The 15498-nt window shown below is 30.0% G+C and overlaps 1 protein-coding gene across 11 annotated transcripts in view; it reads left to right on the top strand.

Moving 5' to 3' along the window:
- NBEA (neurobeachin) overlaps positions 1–15498 on the top strand; it is a 668634-nt gene that overhangs the window by 147381 nt on the left and 505755 nt on the right. For all 11 annotated transcript variants that reach the window (XM_077868099.1, XM_077868094.1, XM_077868093.1 and 8 more), the window contains 6 exons: positions 2407–2559; positions 3705–3873; positions 7699–7778; positions 8488–8550; positions 8641–8738; positions 12819–12911. In XM_077868099.1, the coding sequence (XP_077724225.1) occupies positions 2407–2559; positions 3705–3873; positions 7699–7778; positions 8488–8550; positions 8641–8738; positions 12819–12911 (656 nt within the window). The remainder of the gene's footprint in view (positions 1–2406; positions 2560–3704; positions 3874–7698; positions 7779–8487; positions 8551–8640; positions 8739–12818; positions 12912–15498) is intronic.

Raw genomic sequence — 15498 nt, 5'->3', positions numbered from 1 at the left:
CCCTAAAACAGAGTTGGCTATCTTCTTTTCTCTTAATCTGTGATTTGTCTTATCTGTTCTATTCTTATTCTGTTCTTGAATTTGCCATAAATTCAGTTCAACATCTGCTAAGGAATTATGGCAGGACCAGAGAGAAAAAAAGATGAATAAGATAGTATCTTCTTTATATTGAAAGAAAGATATGTGAATAATTAACAGTAATGCAAAGCGGAAGGAAGAAGTAATACAGTAAAGGTAACATGCTGTTGAAGGGAGCTTTCATTTTCTGCCTGGCAGGATTTCTGAATAGGCCAATAAAAAAACCCCACACATTTAGAAAGATATTTCCTAAAGATAAATTTTAGAATAAAAACTATTAACCGAGTGCTATGAAAAAAAAAAAAAAAAAACCTGACATTTTTTTTTTTAAGTAATGTGGATGGAAGGCTTCATGTGGTACTTCCAGCATGTCTTTTTTATAACAGAACAAAGTTAAAAACTTGTTTCCAAATTATGAATTTTTTCATCAAATGAATATGTTAATAATGGCCAATCTGATTTTATATTGCTTTAGTGTTCTTTATAAACACATGACAATTTTATAGAGTAAAATCTGATCTCTGAAAATGTTTATCTAGGAAGAGGATGTGACTGCTCTATTTCATAGTTTTAAGCATAAAAGTGGAATTTACCAGATGATGTTCTCGGAATCATTATTACTGGATAAAAATATATGATAAGCTGTGTGAAATTATAGCTACTGAAGAAGGGGCTAAAGCTTTATATAACCACTGATCTCTTGTTTTAATTTTATTCACCTATCTATGAATAAAATGTTTTAGAATTTAAAAGTTCTTTCTATAAAAGTTTCTTTAAAGTGAGGCTCAAGCTTTGGTTTTTCTCTTTCCTTAAAGATAATTTGCTTTGTCTCCCATTTCCCCCACCTTAATAATTATACTACTTGTTAGGATCATTTTTTCCAGTTTTTAATGAAATTTTCACATAAAGTTATATTCCTAGGCTTGGTTTGAATTTTGTAGGACTCTTGCTTATCTACTAGCCACTGGTGTTTCATCAAACATAACAAGTGTATTAATTAAAAAAATCATTGCTAGCCTTATTATGTACTTCAAAGTAATTAATAGCCACCTATTCAGTAAAACCGTTTCTTAATCACCCTTTTACAAATTTGTTATCCACTCTGTTTTTTTATACACTAATATTTAATTTGTTATATATTTTACTTTTTTATGTTATTGTATATCCCTGTCTACTCCTCCTTTAGAATTTAAGTTCTGTGAGGCAAGGCTTTTTCAGTTTTGTTAACTGTTCTTTCTACAGTGCCAAGGAGAGTCAAATTTGATAATGTATTTATATTTAACCTTGTATATACAAAATCTTATCACTTCAACATATACTCAATTTAAAAATTATAAAAGATATTTTGCATTATTTTTTATTTCATATCTTCAAAATCCAGTATATACATACTTATAACACTTACCACTTAGGACTAGCCACATTTCAGGTGCTCAGAAGCAACACATGACTAGTGGCTACTAACTATATTGAACAATGTAGCTTTAAATTTTCGGTTGAAATTTGGAAGGTTTGTCATTTATCTAAATACATTGGTAGTAGGCTATGTATTGGTGATGGCAGTTGAACATCTTGATGGGAGTGAGTGTTTAGTATTGAGATATTGTTATATAAAGCTGTGGAAATGTAAAATATCATCTAGGGTGAGTGATTTTATGGAAAAAAGAAGCCATATAAATAAATTTTAGCAGTTTCCATCTTTTAAGCAAAGGGCACTGGGAATAATCTGAAGGTCATGAAGCTGAAGGAGGGTGAGATTTGTTTCTCATATACCATGGTAGGTTGAAGGTCTTTGCTGAATAAGATGCATTGTATTTGTCCATGTGCAACTCATTTGTGGTTCAGTGGAATGGTGGAATAAATTTATTTGCTCATTGGTTTGGATCTCATGAAAGCACTTCTCTTTCCTGGTATCGTGTGTCTGTGCGTGTGCCTGCATGTGTTTGTGAAATTGTGGTAATTTTATTCCATTTTAATTTCCTTTGAGATCTCTTCTGTAGTTAATTTATACAAAAATGGGTTGAAACCATTTTTATTTGTAAGTTATATTTCTTCAGTTTGCATTGATAGTGGCATTATTTAACCTGTTCTAGAAAGGGCTTCAGATAACAAACTGTCACTTAGAAAATTATCTTAAAATAGTATGTCTTGAATATAATTAAATTTTGAATAGCAAAGGAAATATATGATTTTATATTTTATTTAAATTTTTAGGGATGGCATATGAAAAATTCAGTCAGCGATCTTAAAATTTGATATTCTGGATATTTTTAGCTTGAAAATCTTTTCTTTTCTCTCTCTCTTTTTTTTTTTTTTTTTTTTTTTTAGTCATCAAGAGTTCACATAACTAGAGCTGTCCTGGAGCAATTTTTATCCTTTGCAAAATACCTTGATGGTTTATCTCATGGAGCACCTTTGTTAAAGCAGCTTTGTGATCACATTTTATTTAACCCAGCCATTTGGATACATACACCTGCAAAGGTATAAATTTCATTCTAACTCATTTTAGTGTAATGTTAATAAATTATAGCTATGGATCTAAACTATGCAGTAGAAAGCATTTGGATATTGTTTTAGCTTATTTTATAGTCAACCTGAAGCAGTTGTATTACATAGAATCAGCAATCAAAATATTAAATATGTAAGTATTAAAATAAATGAAACTAATTTAAACTTGAAATAATAACTACATTATGAAGTTAGTAGTTATTGTTCATATGAATCTGGTACACTGATTATTAAGACTAAGAAAAGAGAAATAATAAATAACTAATTACATAATGATAATTCAGTCATTGTGACTGGAATATGGCTTGTATTGTGAATATGCAGTTTATATCATGATTGTAAATATTATTTGTTTAAAAATAAATATATACATTGTTTTTTAGATGTCAACATAAAATTTTTATTATTTTGCATACCTAAATTTAGTCCTGTTACATTCTAGTGGAAATCAGTAATGAGGGACAGTCTTCATGAATATGAGCTACTTTTTACAGTTTTCCAATTTTCCATATAACTTTGGTTCATTAATATAAGATCTGATATTTATTATTGTTTAGTATGTTGTCGTGCTAAACTCAAACTTTAAGTTTATTCACTTTTTAAACAAGATGTTTCACTTGTTTGACTTGTTCCTCTCTATATACATGGTTAGATTCTGATAACTTTGACAGTGAGTTAAGAAAATTTGGAATTATATAAACTTTTAGGTTATATGACTATGTATATCTTTTCCAAATATGATGTAGCTGACTCAAGTTAGTACTGTTCCTTTGAGCTGCTGAAATGTACTTTGATTAAGGGCTTTAGACTAGCTAACTTTTTAAATAATTTAATCTTTGTTTCAGGTACTGTTGATAGATTAATTCACTTAAATGATTTCACTGTTAATAGCTACATATTGCCTTTATTAAAATAAGTTTTATTAGAATATGTTGGCTACAGATTATTTTCTATTAAAAATGTAAATAATATTTAATAAATAGTTATTTTTAACCTCATAATAAATGGTTCTTTCTTGGCCTTTACTAATTTGCATTTAAATTAGAATATATATTTATAATATAAACACTTGAGGCATTTTAAATTTATTTTAATGCTCTGTTAATATTCTGTATTAGGTTCAGCTTTCCCTATACACTTACTTGTCTGCTGAATTTATTGGAACTGCTACCATTTATACCACCATACGCAGAGTAGGAACAGTATTACAGCTAATGCACACATTAAAATATTACTACTGGGTCATTAATCCTGCTGACAGTAGTGGCATTACTCCTAAAGGATTAGGTAAGTACAACACTACCACTGCATTCATTGTACTATTACTGTTCTATGTGCTGAGAACTATTATAGGCAACTTGTTATAGGCAACTTTGTTATAGGCAAAGGTGCATGCTTATAGAAATATCACCAAACTGTTGTCTTTTCTTATATAGTAGCCTTGAATATTGAGAATTTTTTGTGATAGAGAAATTTATACTTTTACAATATAAAGTATCGTTGGAATAAATGCAGGTAAAAAATAATATTCTGCCTTTTAGTCTGTATGCTTGTTGTGACTCAGGAAAATATATTCATAATATTAAAATCCGATGAAATTGATCATGACCAGTGTATTCTATTATAGTTGTTTCAACACTTTGAGATAGTTCCCTTTCTTTATATTATTTCCCCAGACTTCACCGTTTATTTTAAGTATAGAAGAAACTAATGTAATTCTTCATTGTGTTGTTTAAAGAAATATTGCCAGAATGCCTGGGTGGCTCAGTGGATTGAGTGTCAGACTCTGGTTTCAGCTCAGGTTGTGGTCTTGGGGTCCTGAGATTGGGCCCCAAGTCTGGCTCCCTGCTCAATGCAGAATCTGCTTGGGATTCTCTCCTCCCTGTGTTCCTCTCCCAGCTTGTAGTGTATGTGCGCTCTCTCTCTAAAGTAAGATAAATAAAATCTTAAGATACATATATCTATATCTATATATAGATATAGATATATGTATCTATGCATACATATATTAGGAAAGTTGGCTATATATATAATTATATAAATAAAAATGCATACTTACTCATCATAGAAAATAAAATGATATTAACCCAACCCCAGGAATATAAGTTTGGTGTGTGTTCTTCCACTGTTTTTCATTGTGTTAAATGTGTGGAATATTTAAACTCTTTACAGAGTTAAGATTTCCATGATTCTTTTTCCTGTTTTATTGTTGATTCTACATAATAATCTAAAGGAATGTACCATTTACATGTTTCTAAAATTTTGATTCTAAAAATAATGCAGTGATCTATTCCTTTGTATATATTATTTACTTCCATTATTGATTTAAAATTACTGAGAGTAATTACTGTGTAGTATGTTAGAATGCTTTTCTCAGCATACTAAAAGTAGCATTGAAAATTATTGTTTTATAAAAATCTTGTTAATAAGGGAAAACAACATTTTGCTATTTTGTATTCATTAGCTTATGTTATGTCATTTATTGATAGGACTTTAGAAATTGTGTTATTTGCAATATGGTGTATTATTCTGTCTTTTATGGCTTTTTCTGTTGCTTTTAGTCTTGATAATGCCTAAATTACTGAATGTTCACCCTGAGTTTGAATGTACACTAGCATCCTGTTAATTTTATTTAATCATTTATATGTAATGTAATTGTATATGCATGGGCATGTTTACACATACACATCTGGCCATATCTATATATAACTGTGTTGTCAGTATCACTATTATTTTGTAGGCTAGGAAACAAAGTTGGTACAAAGTAACAGAACTAAAATTTGAATCACGTCTGTGTGACTCAGAGCCCTTCCCAAACACAACACTCTGATAGTTTTCTCTACCCCAGACACATCATATATTCATATATATTCATTTCTGCTTCACGAAACTAATTTCTAATTTACAGAAAGTTGCAAGAGTTACACAAAGAATTATCATAAACCTCAGCATGTTTTCCAATGTTTTATATTTTACCAAAGACTTTTTCATTCTCCAGTTTTGTGTAAATATAATCATACATACACATACATGCAGAAATTTTTTTGAATCAATAGAGAATAAATTGTAGATATAATACCTTATTACCTTAAATATTTTACTATTTATTTCCTAAATGGCATAATCTTAAATAACCAAGGGCAACCATTGAAATCAGGTAATTATATTAATATAGTGTTATCTACTCCAAATATTGGATATAAATTTCACCAACTTTTACAATAATATTCTTTCCAGAAAACAAGGTCTTTCTTCTTCTATGAATCCCAGTAGAGGATCATATATTGTATTTAGTTGTCTTATCACTTTAATACTCTTCAATATAGTATAGTTTAAGTATTTCTTTGTCTTCCATTACCTTGATATTTTTGGAGAATACAAATTACTTTTTAGAGTGTCCCTTAATTTGGAATTTCTTGATATTTGTTCATGATGAGCCAGGTTTTTCATTTTTGGCTGGAATCACATAGAAATCATACCGGTTCTCTCACATTGTGTTATTCAAGAGGCACATGACATTGAGTTGTCTTACTCCTGGAGATGTTGACTTTGATCATTTGATTAATATGGTGTCTGGTTGTGTAAAATTACTTCTTTCTCTTCTGGAATAATATTTGATGGCGAAATACATTGACGCTATGAAAATATGTAAATTTCTTCAACAAATTTCTTACTGGTTTTAGTTCATAGGTAGCTCTTGTCATTATTGATCTTTACTATGATTGATACTAAATGACAATAATTTCTAAGACATTTATTAGATTGAATTCTATTATTAGAAAGAACTTGTTTTTTTCTCTTCCATTTATTTTTGTGTTCATTTTATATCGGCATAAATTCCATAGATTTCTATTTTATTCTGAGTATTATATCAATACTTGACACATTGTCTCTGCAAAGGGCCACACAATATTTTAGGCTTAGAGAGCCTTAAGGGCTCTGTTGCAAGTAGTCAACTCTGCCAATATGTTGCAAAAACAACCATAGACAGTACGTAAATGCATAGATATATTTGTTTCAGTGAAACATGAAAAATATTTAGGTTTAATGGATTTAGCCCAGAGACTATTCCCTGGGTTGTGTCATTATTTATTTGATGTTAAAATTGTCCAGATTTGGCTTGAGATCTCACATGAGATCTTGAGTCTTTATAACAAATGTTCATAATTTTTTAGTACTTGCTCTCTGCTACAAGATGTCTGTGATTTATTTTATACTTTCCCATTCCTGGAATCAACCATTTCTCCAAAGAGCCCTGGTTTGTTTTTGATGGATGTGGTTTTTAGAAACCAAGATTTGGGTGTTGGGTGTTCTTATTGTGCTTAATGCTCTTTGAATGGCTTTGCTTCTAGGCATTCTTCATGCATCTAAGAAATACCTCCCTTTCCAATTTGAAACCACATGGTTCAATGTAGCTTCAAGCTTTTAGAGCTTTCTTCCATCAACAGTGAAAAATCTGCTTACATGATCTTAATATATTTCTATATTTGCTTATTCTGCTTTATGAAACAATGTTCTTACATGTGCACCATCACCTTCTCAGCTTTGATGTTGCCAGTCAGCCCTGCCTGGGCAGCAGAGGCCAATGAAACAGGAGATGCTGCCAGAGCCAAGGAGGCAACTAAGTCTGGCAGGACCTTCAAGGTCAGGGTGAAAAGACTGCAGGGGCCAGCAGGGTGGTCAGCAGCAAAGAAACGATTAGGGCTTGGAGGGTGACCAGGACCAGCCAGAATTAGAGGTTAAGAGATTTGGATTTTGGGGGAAAATTGTAAAAAGTAGGAGAAATTATTTATGTAAACACTTGATGATTACACACATATGAATGGATAGTAAGATATTATAATTTTTTTAGAATTATAATTTTTTAAAAAGTAATTCTTTCCCCCAAATCTGACATTTAGTGAATAATTTGAAATTGCCAAAATCTGAAAATTAATGTTTGAATCCTCTGATAGAATTGAAATTATATAGCTATAATACTAACAAATATGATCATAAAATAAATACAACTTTTAAAGAATTCCATAGTATTCCTACCTAACTGCATCAAGCTTATTTAATATAATGAATTTTCTCCCCCTTTTCTTCTTTTTGTTTTCTGTTTTATTCTAGATGGTCCCCGGCCATCACAAAAAGAAATTATATCGCTCCGAGCATTTATGCTACTTTTTCTCAAACAGCTCATACTAAAGGTAAAACAATTTTATATAATTTAGAATTACAATATATTAGGTGAATAATTTTTGGCATTATTTAAAATCAGTATCATAAAGTTAGAAGTAACTATCTTTAACTTTTGAATAGCTTTTCAAATCCTTAAAGTAAATCTTTAACTGTTGTTAAACTTCACTTTTTGTTAATCCTCTTTGAGATCATGTATTTTAAGGGATATAGGAAATGGACAAGGAACATATGCATAAGCAATGCATATAAAGTTTTAATTCCAGGAAATCGTCTATGTGCCTATTTGAGAAGACTTACATTATGTATTTTATCACAGTAGGATTTTTAAAAGATTAAGATAAAGAAAAATGGTAAATAAAGGTAAAATATACTGCAATTCTATATACCAATTAATTCTATAAAGTTTTGCATTCTTTAAGAATAAATGGCTAGAAAATAGTAATATGAATACAGTTAGATTATCAAAATATACTAACTTTCAATAGTGATGGTCAATTAAATATTAGCAACTTTAAAGGACTAGATGCAGTTTTGCAAATATTTACTTCTTTAAAAGTGAAAATATACAGCCTATGAACTATGATGAAATATTTAAGGATTTTATTAAAACATCACTACTTTTACATTGTTCTTATTTACTTTTAAAATGATCATTTTGATGCCTGCCTGTAAAGTTTTAACTTGAGATTTAAATAATATATATTTTTTAAAAATTAGGATCGAGGGGTCAAAGAAGATGAACTTCAGAGTATATTAAATTACCTACTTACCATGCATGAGGTAGGATGGTCTGGATCATCTATTTTAATTATTTTATGCAAAGCACTAAAAATATTAACTAAAAAAATATTGGTAATCCTTATTATACAGGATGAAAATATTCATGATGTGTTACAGTTACTAGTGGCTTTGATGTCGGAACACCCAGCCTCAATGATACCAGCATTTGATCAAAGAAATGGAATAAGGTATGATTATAATATTAGTATTACTAGTAGAATTTAATTGAGTACAGTTGTGCTTTCTAGAATAACTCCTAGAAACTTTTGAGTAAATACAGCAAAATCTTATACACAAGAAGGGAATAAATGGAGAAGCTAATATTAATCTTCTAATATTCAGGGCAGCCCAGTGCCACCTTTGGCCCAGGGTGTGATCCTGGAGACCCAGAATTGAGTGGAGCCTGCTTCTCCCTCTGCCTGTCTCTCTCTCTCTCTCTCTCTGTTTCTCTCTCTCTCTCATGAATAAATAAAATCTTTACAAAAAAATCTAATATTCAAATTTATGAAGTACATAAATAATGTGTCTTGGTCTCAAGAAGAGTAATTAAATTGTTGATACTATAGTAAAGACATTTCAAGTAGTGTGAAGAACAATTTTTTTTGTAATAAGACAAGAGAGCATTGTATATTTCAGCAAAAGAGAGCAGAAGATTATTTTATGAATTTTAGGCTCAAGAACTAGATAGTGAAGGTCCACAAGAAGTTGAGATTTTATTTGGTTGGTAATGAAATAAAGTATTTTGAATGGTACTGATTTGCTCAGATTTCCATTTTATTAGATTTACAGTCAGCAGTGGTGGGAAAATGAACTGAAGAAGGATAAAGTTGAGGTAGCACAATAAGTAGAGAGATTATTTTATTCATCAGTATTAGGGATGATGAGTTAGGACAGTAGCAACACAATTAGAACAAGAGGATAAAATGAAGTTTGAAGACTAACTTCAGTTAGAATGATGTAAGTAATTAAGTAGGTGAGTGAAAAATAGTTCTTGTTAGTAATCTTATGAACTTCAACCTATAATTTAGCCCCTTAGGGATTCTCCTTTTGTATTTTTCTGAAGTCTGAATTACTGGAATGAAGAGAAAGAGGAATTCTAAGTTATGTTATGTGCAACGCAATGAACTTCCACCGGTTATAAAAGAATTTGGAAATAATATACCTGCCGACGGGTTTTATTAGTGCTGCCTTTATGTGGCCATTTATATAAACAAATGACAATATTCTAGATTTGAAGGATTCCTTTTCAGATGAGAGAAGCGATTACATCATTTTTATTAGATGTCCTGTTTTAGTTATCACTGTGACCTCTGAGTTTACAATCCATGAAGTTGCTACTTTAGTTGCAGATTTAATTATTAAGAACTACAAATATTTTCTTACTGTGAGATCAAACTATATGAAATTGCTGATACTTAACTGTTCACTAAATAATGTTAGTTTCATATGGTTCAACCTAATCATACAATATAGTAATATTTACTCTTCTTAAATTATATTTAGCTGAACAATTAGTATCCTTAACCTTAGATCTTTGTATCTCCTGTATTTATTATATTAACTCATAAGTTAAGTGAATAAATTCAAAATGTCCTCATCATCCTTGTGGATGGTACCAGCCTTAGATTGGTTAATAAGAAATTCAGATATAAAATTCTGCATTACTTTGACACAGTGAAAATACAACCTTACAAAGGAGAATGGTATTTAGTTAGCTCTTTAGGGTACTGAAATAGTAATTTAAATGTATAATATCAATGGAATGATTAGATACAATGATACCAAGGAGGCAACTGGTCATGATTGACACATGCCAAACATATCCTACTTTTACCAGTGTGTTAAAAACAATAACAGAGATGGAAGATTTTCTACTTCAGTTTTTCCATTTCAAAAAATGTGGAGAATATAGGCTTTGACTAAAGATATAGAAAAAATAAGCTTATTAGAACACTTAAAGATATTCAAGGATAACAGTTATATATAAAATATTTTCTTGGGAAAATTCTGATTAATTGTAATTTATACACAAAGAATGAACTTAATTCTGATGACATGACATTTTAACTGGTTTTAAGAAAAACTATGTGATAACAACAACGTTGAACTGAGCAGCTAAAAATGTGGTATTTTTATATCTGAGAATGTTTGAAGAAGAGTAAGTACTTGTCTCAAGTAATTTAGATCATTTGCTGGCTTAATATAGTAAGCTCAAACAGATGAATTAGGATTCACCTATCTTATTATATTACAGATAAACATTCATTAACTGATTTGTCAGTTAATTTTGCATTCATACTGTATTGCAATCCTGTGTTCGTATCTTACTTTGTTAAGGAACATTTGTCTAGTTGTAAAGAAAATCCTATGTCATGTAGAGGAGTGATGGCCCTAAATGTTTTCATGTTTCAGTTGTTAATCATAATTTCTGTTAGCCCTGGGTGGGTTTTATACTCCTTATCCCTACAATTTAAAGTTATTTCCAGAAAATAGGGATTCTGTGGGAGTTTCTGATTGCATATCTGAGTATAGTCCCATTTTTAGGCTGTGAGCTTTTACTTTGGTTCTCAGGATTATTTTTGCTGTTGAATATTCTTCCTATGATTTCCTGAATATTTTTTCTTATATGTATAGCTTTCCTATTCTCATACCTGTTTTTTTTTTTTCATTACTGATCTTGGTCCATAAAAATTCTGAAAATAGGTTTCAATGTAGATACATAATTATTTAGGAATTTGAGCCTTTTGGGAAAAAAATCATCTTCTAAAGGAATAGCTCTAGTGTTTACCTCATTTGAGTAACACACAAATAAGCAATATCAACAATATAGCATTTTCTTTTTTAGTAGCATATACCACTGATAAACATAAAACAGATGTCAGTAACTTTAAGTTATTTGTTCCCTTTAGTTAATATCACTGAAATGATATAAAAATTATACTTGTATCTTCCAATACCAACCTTTTTGTTGATTCTAGATTACTTCTTCTTAAAAACATAAAATGATGCTTTATTTTTTAAAAAGAATTTAGTACAGTAAAGGACATCCTAATTTTATAGTCACCCCTATCACCTTCAGAGAACTATCTTGGGTTCTAGAATTAGTTGCAAAGAATATAGTTGCTATTGTCCTTTACTACCTTATCAAAAAAAATACTTCTGTACTTTGAAAAAGACACAAGATAAAAAATTTTAAATATTTATGAAAATTATAATGGATATAGCCTTGTTCTTATATTTGAAATGACTATATATGTTAGTTTAGATTATGTGTTAGTAGAGACTTTTTTTGCTCCAAGTAACAGGAACACTTCTAAAACCTATTTAAGTAAAAACAGAATAATATGTTTGTTATAGAAATCTTGTTAGGGTAAGAACAAGGATTTGGAAAGCTATAAGGAAAAACTTTACTTTCTCTGCTACTTCCTATGTGGTTGCTTTATTCTACCTTTTGTGTATAGAGTCATCTCTATAAACAAAATAAGACTACCTTATAGTTTGTGTTTTAAATAATTTTCTAGTTCAACAGCCCAAAAGCCCAACTAGATATTGTTTCTCAGATCTCACTCCAAATGCTCAGAAAAAGAAATAATTGCGCAAATATCTATTCCATGGGCCAATTAGCTATAAACAAGAAAAAAAGGTCATCAGGGTCCTGGGGTCCTGGGTGGCTCAGGGGGTTTAGCGCCAGCCTTCGGCCTAGGGCGTGATCCTGGAGTCTCGGGATCAAGTTCCAGGTCAGGCTCCCTGCATGGAGCCTGCTTCTATCTCTGCCTATATGTCTGCCTCTCTCTCTCTCTCTCTCTGTCTCCCTGCATGGAACCTGCTTCTCTCTCTGCCTGTGTCTCTGCCTCTCTCTCTGCTTCTCTCTCTGTGTCTCTCGTGAATAAATAAATAAAATCTTTAAAAGTAAAAAATTAATTAATAAATTCTTAAAAAAAGGTCGTCAAGTAAAAATGACAGGGGCAGTTTCAATAGAAGGGGAAATACAGCCTAACTAAGCATGTATCTTAAAATATATTTTTTTCAATGTACATGGAAGGCAACAGTTATGAGCAACGAATCGCTTTGAACTTTTGAATATTTATTTGAAGGCCACATTTAAAGAAATACTAGTAAAATGTACTAATTTTCCGGTTTCCAAAGAATTTAAAATCCTGAGAGGTACTTTATATTTTTTATTTTTATAATTCATTGTAAAGTATATAGATCTTATAATCTTAATATTTGTAAGTGCTTAAAAGGTCATTTATTTTTGTATTTTTTAGAGTAATCTACAAATTATTGGCTTCTAAAAGTGAAAGTATTTGGGTTCAAGCTCTGAAGGTTCTGGGATACTTTCTGAAGCACTTAGGTCACAAGTAAGTTGATTTTTTTCATAATTAATTGTGGAAATATCTGTTGAAATTGTATTTTTAGTAGTTTTGTATCTAGTGGAACATGGAATTTGACTTGAATAATCTTACAGCAGAAAATAATAGCTTCCTGTTGTAAAAATTGTAAAAGAGTTTTATAAAAGAAAGTTTTTTAAATAATAGATTATAGAACAAATTCTCAATTTAAGTAATATAGTTTATTTTTATTTGCTGAAAGAAAATATTGTTCATTTTAAGGATATAATAAAATATTTCATCAAATAAAACAAAACACTGATGGATATGATTTAAATTCCTGACAGGGAATACTGTATTATGAGAACTGCTCTTCTGCTTACATGCTAAGTCAGTATTTTATTATTTATATTCTTTCTAACATTGAGGCTTATTATTTTTGTGATTTAGAGATCTTAGAATATTTATTTTTCCCCAAGTCCAGAATTTAGATAGTTTTAAATGTCACTTGCTGTTATAATGAATCCTTTTCATATTATGTTGTCCAGCGAAAAATTATTCTTTTTAAAATTCATTTTCTATACAAATAAGCCCAAGAAAGTATCATTTTTTATTGCTAGATGGGGTTCCTCTCTGAAACCCACTGTTGCCATTTCTTTTTGTTGTTTAAATATACCAGTTGATAACATTGATGAAAACTACACAAGATCCAGATAAGACATCTCTAACTTGCTAAGTAGTTTGGAAGAGAAGATACGATTTTTATTTTGGTACCAAATCAATAGTCAAGACAGAGAGAATAGACATATTACAAATATAGGGATTTGGATTGTAGGAAACCAATTGTACAATCCAAACCTGGATTGTAGGAAAGAATTATGCATATATGAGGAGCCATAAATTGAATAGTTGAACAAATAGTTGATTGAACACTGCGAATGAGAAACAAATAGTTGATTGATCAAATAATTGAACACTGCGAGTGAGAAACACATTTTCTTTTAATATTAAGAGAGAAGGACTACTCATTTAATTTTGGTTAAAAGTAAACAAAATTGGTTAGGAGAAATTAAATCGAGGATTCTATCCCTAGATGCAACCTCTTAAAAATTGTTAAGGAAAAAAATATAGAAATGTGGAAAAGATAAGTATAACCAGCAAATAACACTCACTGGAAAAAATAATGTTAGAGAGTAATAATCGTGATTAGAAATTTTATTGTAAGTTTAAAAAGTAAGAAATGAATTGCTTCTGAGGAAGGACTACTACTAAGTAGAATTTCAAGAAATTGGAAGAAATGGTAGGATAATAGAAATGTTGGATCACAGACTAACAAAACTTGGGAGGAAATTTTCTATTTCTGCTGAAAAATGTTAAACAAAAATGAAATCAGAGGAAACCTCAAGGAAGATAAAACTCTGTGGTAGGCATTGTAAGATACATAGAAGATACAAATGAAGACAGAGCAAATAATATGTGTGGATGGAAATAAAAGAGTTCAGGAGTATCAAAGAGAAAATGATTGATACAGAAAGCACAGAAGTTCCAACAATAAGTCCCAAGTAAGAAAAACAGAACATGGAATTAAACAAATATTTAATGCTATAAATCAGTGAAGTCCTAACATAAGATTTTGCCATCCATAATAAAAAGTCATGCTGCGTGCCAGGGAGAATTTTCCTAGAATGGTCAGCACAAAAATATACTCTTGGATTTAAATGGAAGTCAAGAATTCTTTGTTCACAAGTGTGCAATACGGGGAAATTTGAGTTGGGCTTGAGACTTTTCTACAACATTTTCCATAAAGAAAACATAAAGCAACACCCATAGGATTTTGAATTTATAATTACAGAGATAATTTTGGCAAAACTACATGCTTTCAAGATATTAAAAAACTATACAAATAAGACTAACAATAATCCATATAACGGAATCTTTAAAAATCTATACAAGATGGAAGCATAACATGACATATCTCACACCACATATCTGCCATAAAAATAAATGTAAAAGTTTTTTGTAAATCACCTATTTTAAGAAAAAAAAAACAGTTTACAGTAATAAAACCCAGATCTATATGAGAGAAACATACTAAAATAAAGTGATTTGGAAAGGCTGAAAATTAAAGGATACCTAAAGGGTTATACCACATACATACAAATGAAAAAAGCAGGAATCATGATCTTAGTATTAGACAAATTAGAAGTCAAGCTAAAAAGCAATAAATTAACATAAAGAAGGACACATAATATTAAAGGGTGAAACTTTCATGGGAAGGAAATTACAGGAAAAATAATACAATTACTATTAATATAAAACATTAAAACAAATTTAATTTACCTATCTTGAAAAAATCCTGGGGGAAAGCAATATAAATAACAAGGTAAATCTGTTTAATATAGTTTCAAGTCTGTATCATGTTAATAAAGAAAATAACTTCAACGCCATAGAACATTTATGAAAATTTGACATAATATAGTAGACTTCAAGGAAAAAGTCTAAAATGTAAAAACAAATCAGACAAGATTCTCTCATTAACATACAGTAAAATTAGAAAATAGGAACAAAATCAGAAACCAAAGTTTCTTCTACCTAGAAATTTAAAATTTATTAGACA

This window comes from Canis aureus, chromosome 24, assembly GCF_053574225.1.
Source record: "Canis aureus isolate CA01 chromosome 24, VMU_Caureus_v.1.0, whole genome shotgun sequence".
Classification (NCBI taxonomy): domain Eukaryota; kingdom Metazoa; phylum Chordata; class Mammalia; order Carnivora; family Canidae; genus Canis; species Canis aureus.
The sequence above is the reverse complement of the archived record's forward strand: the minus strand, read 5'-3'. Positions and strand labels throughout refer to the sequence as shown.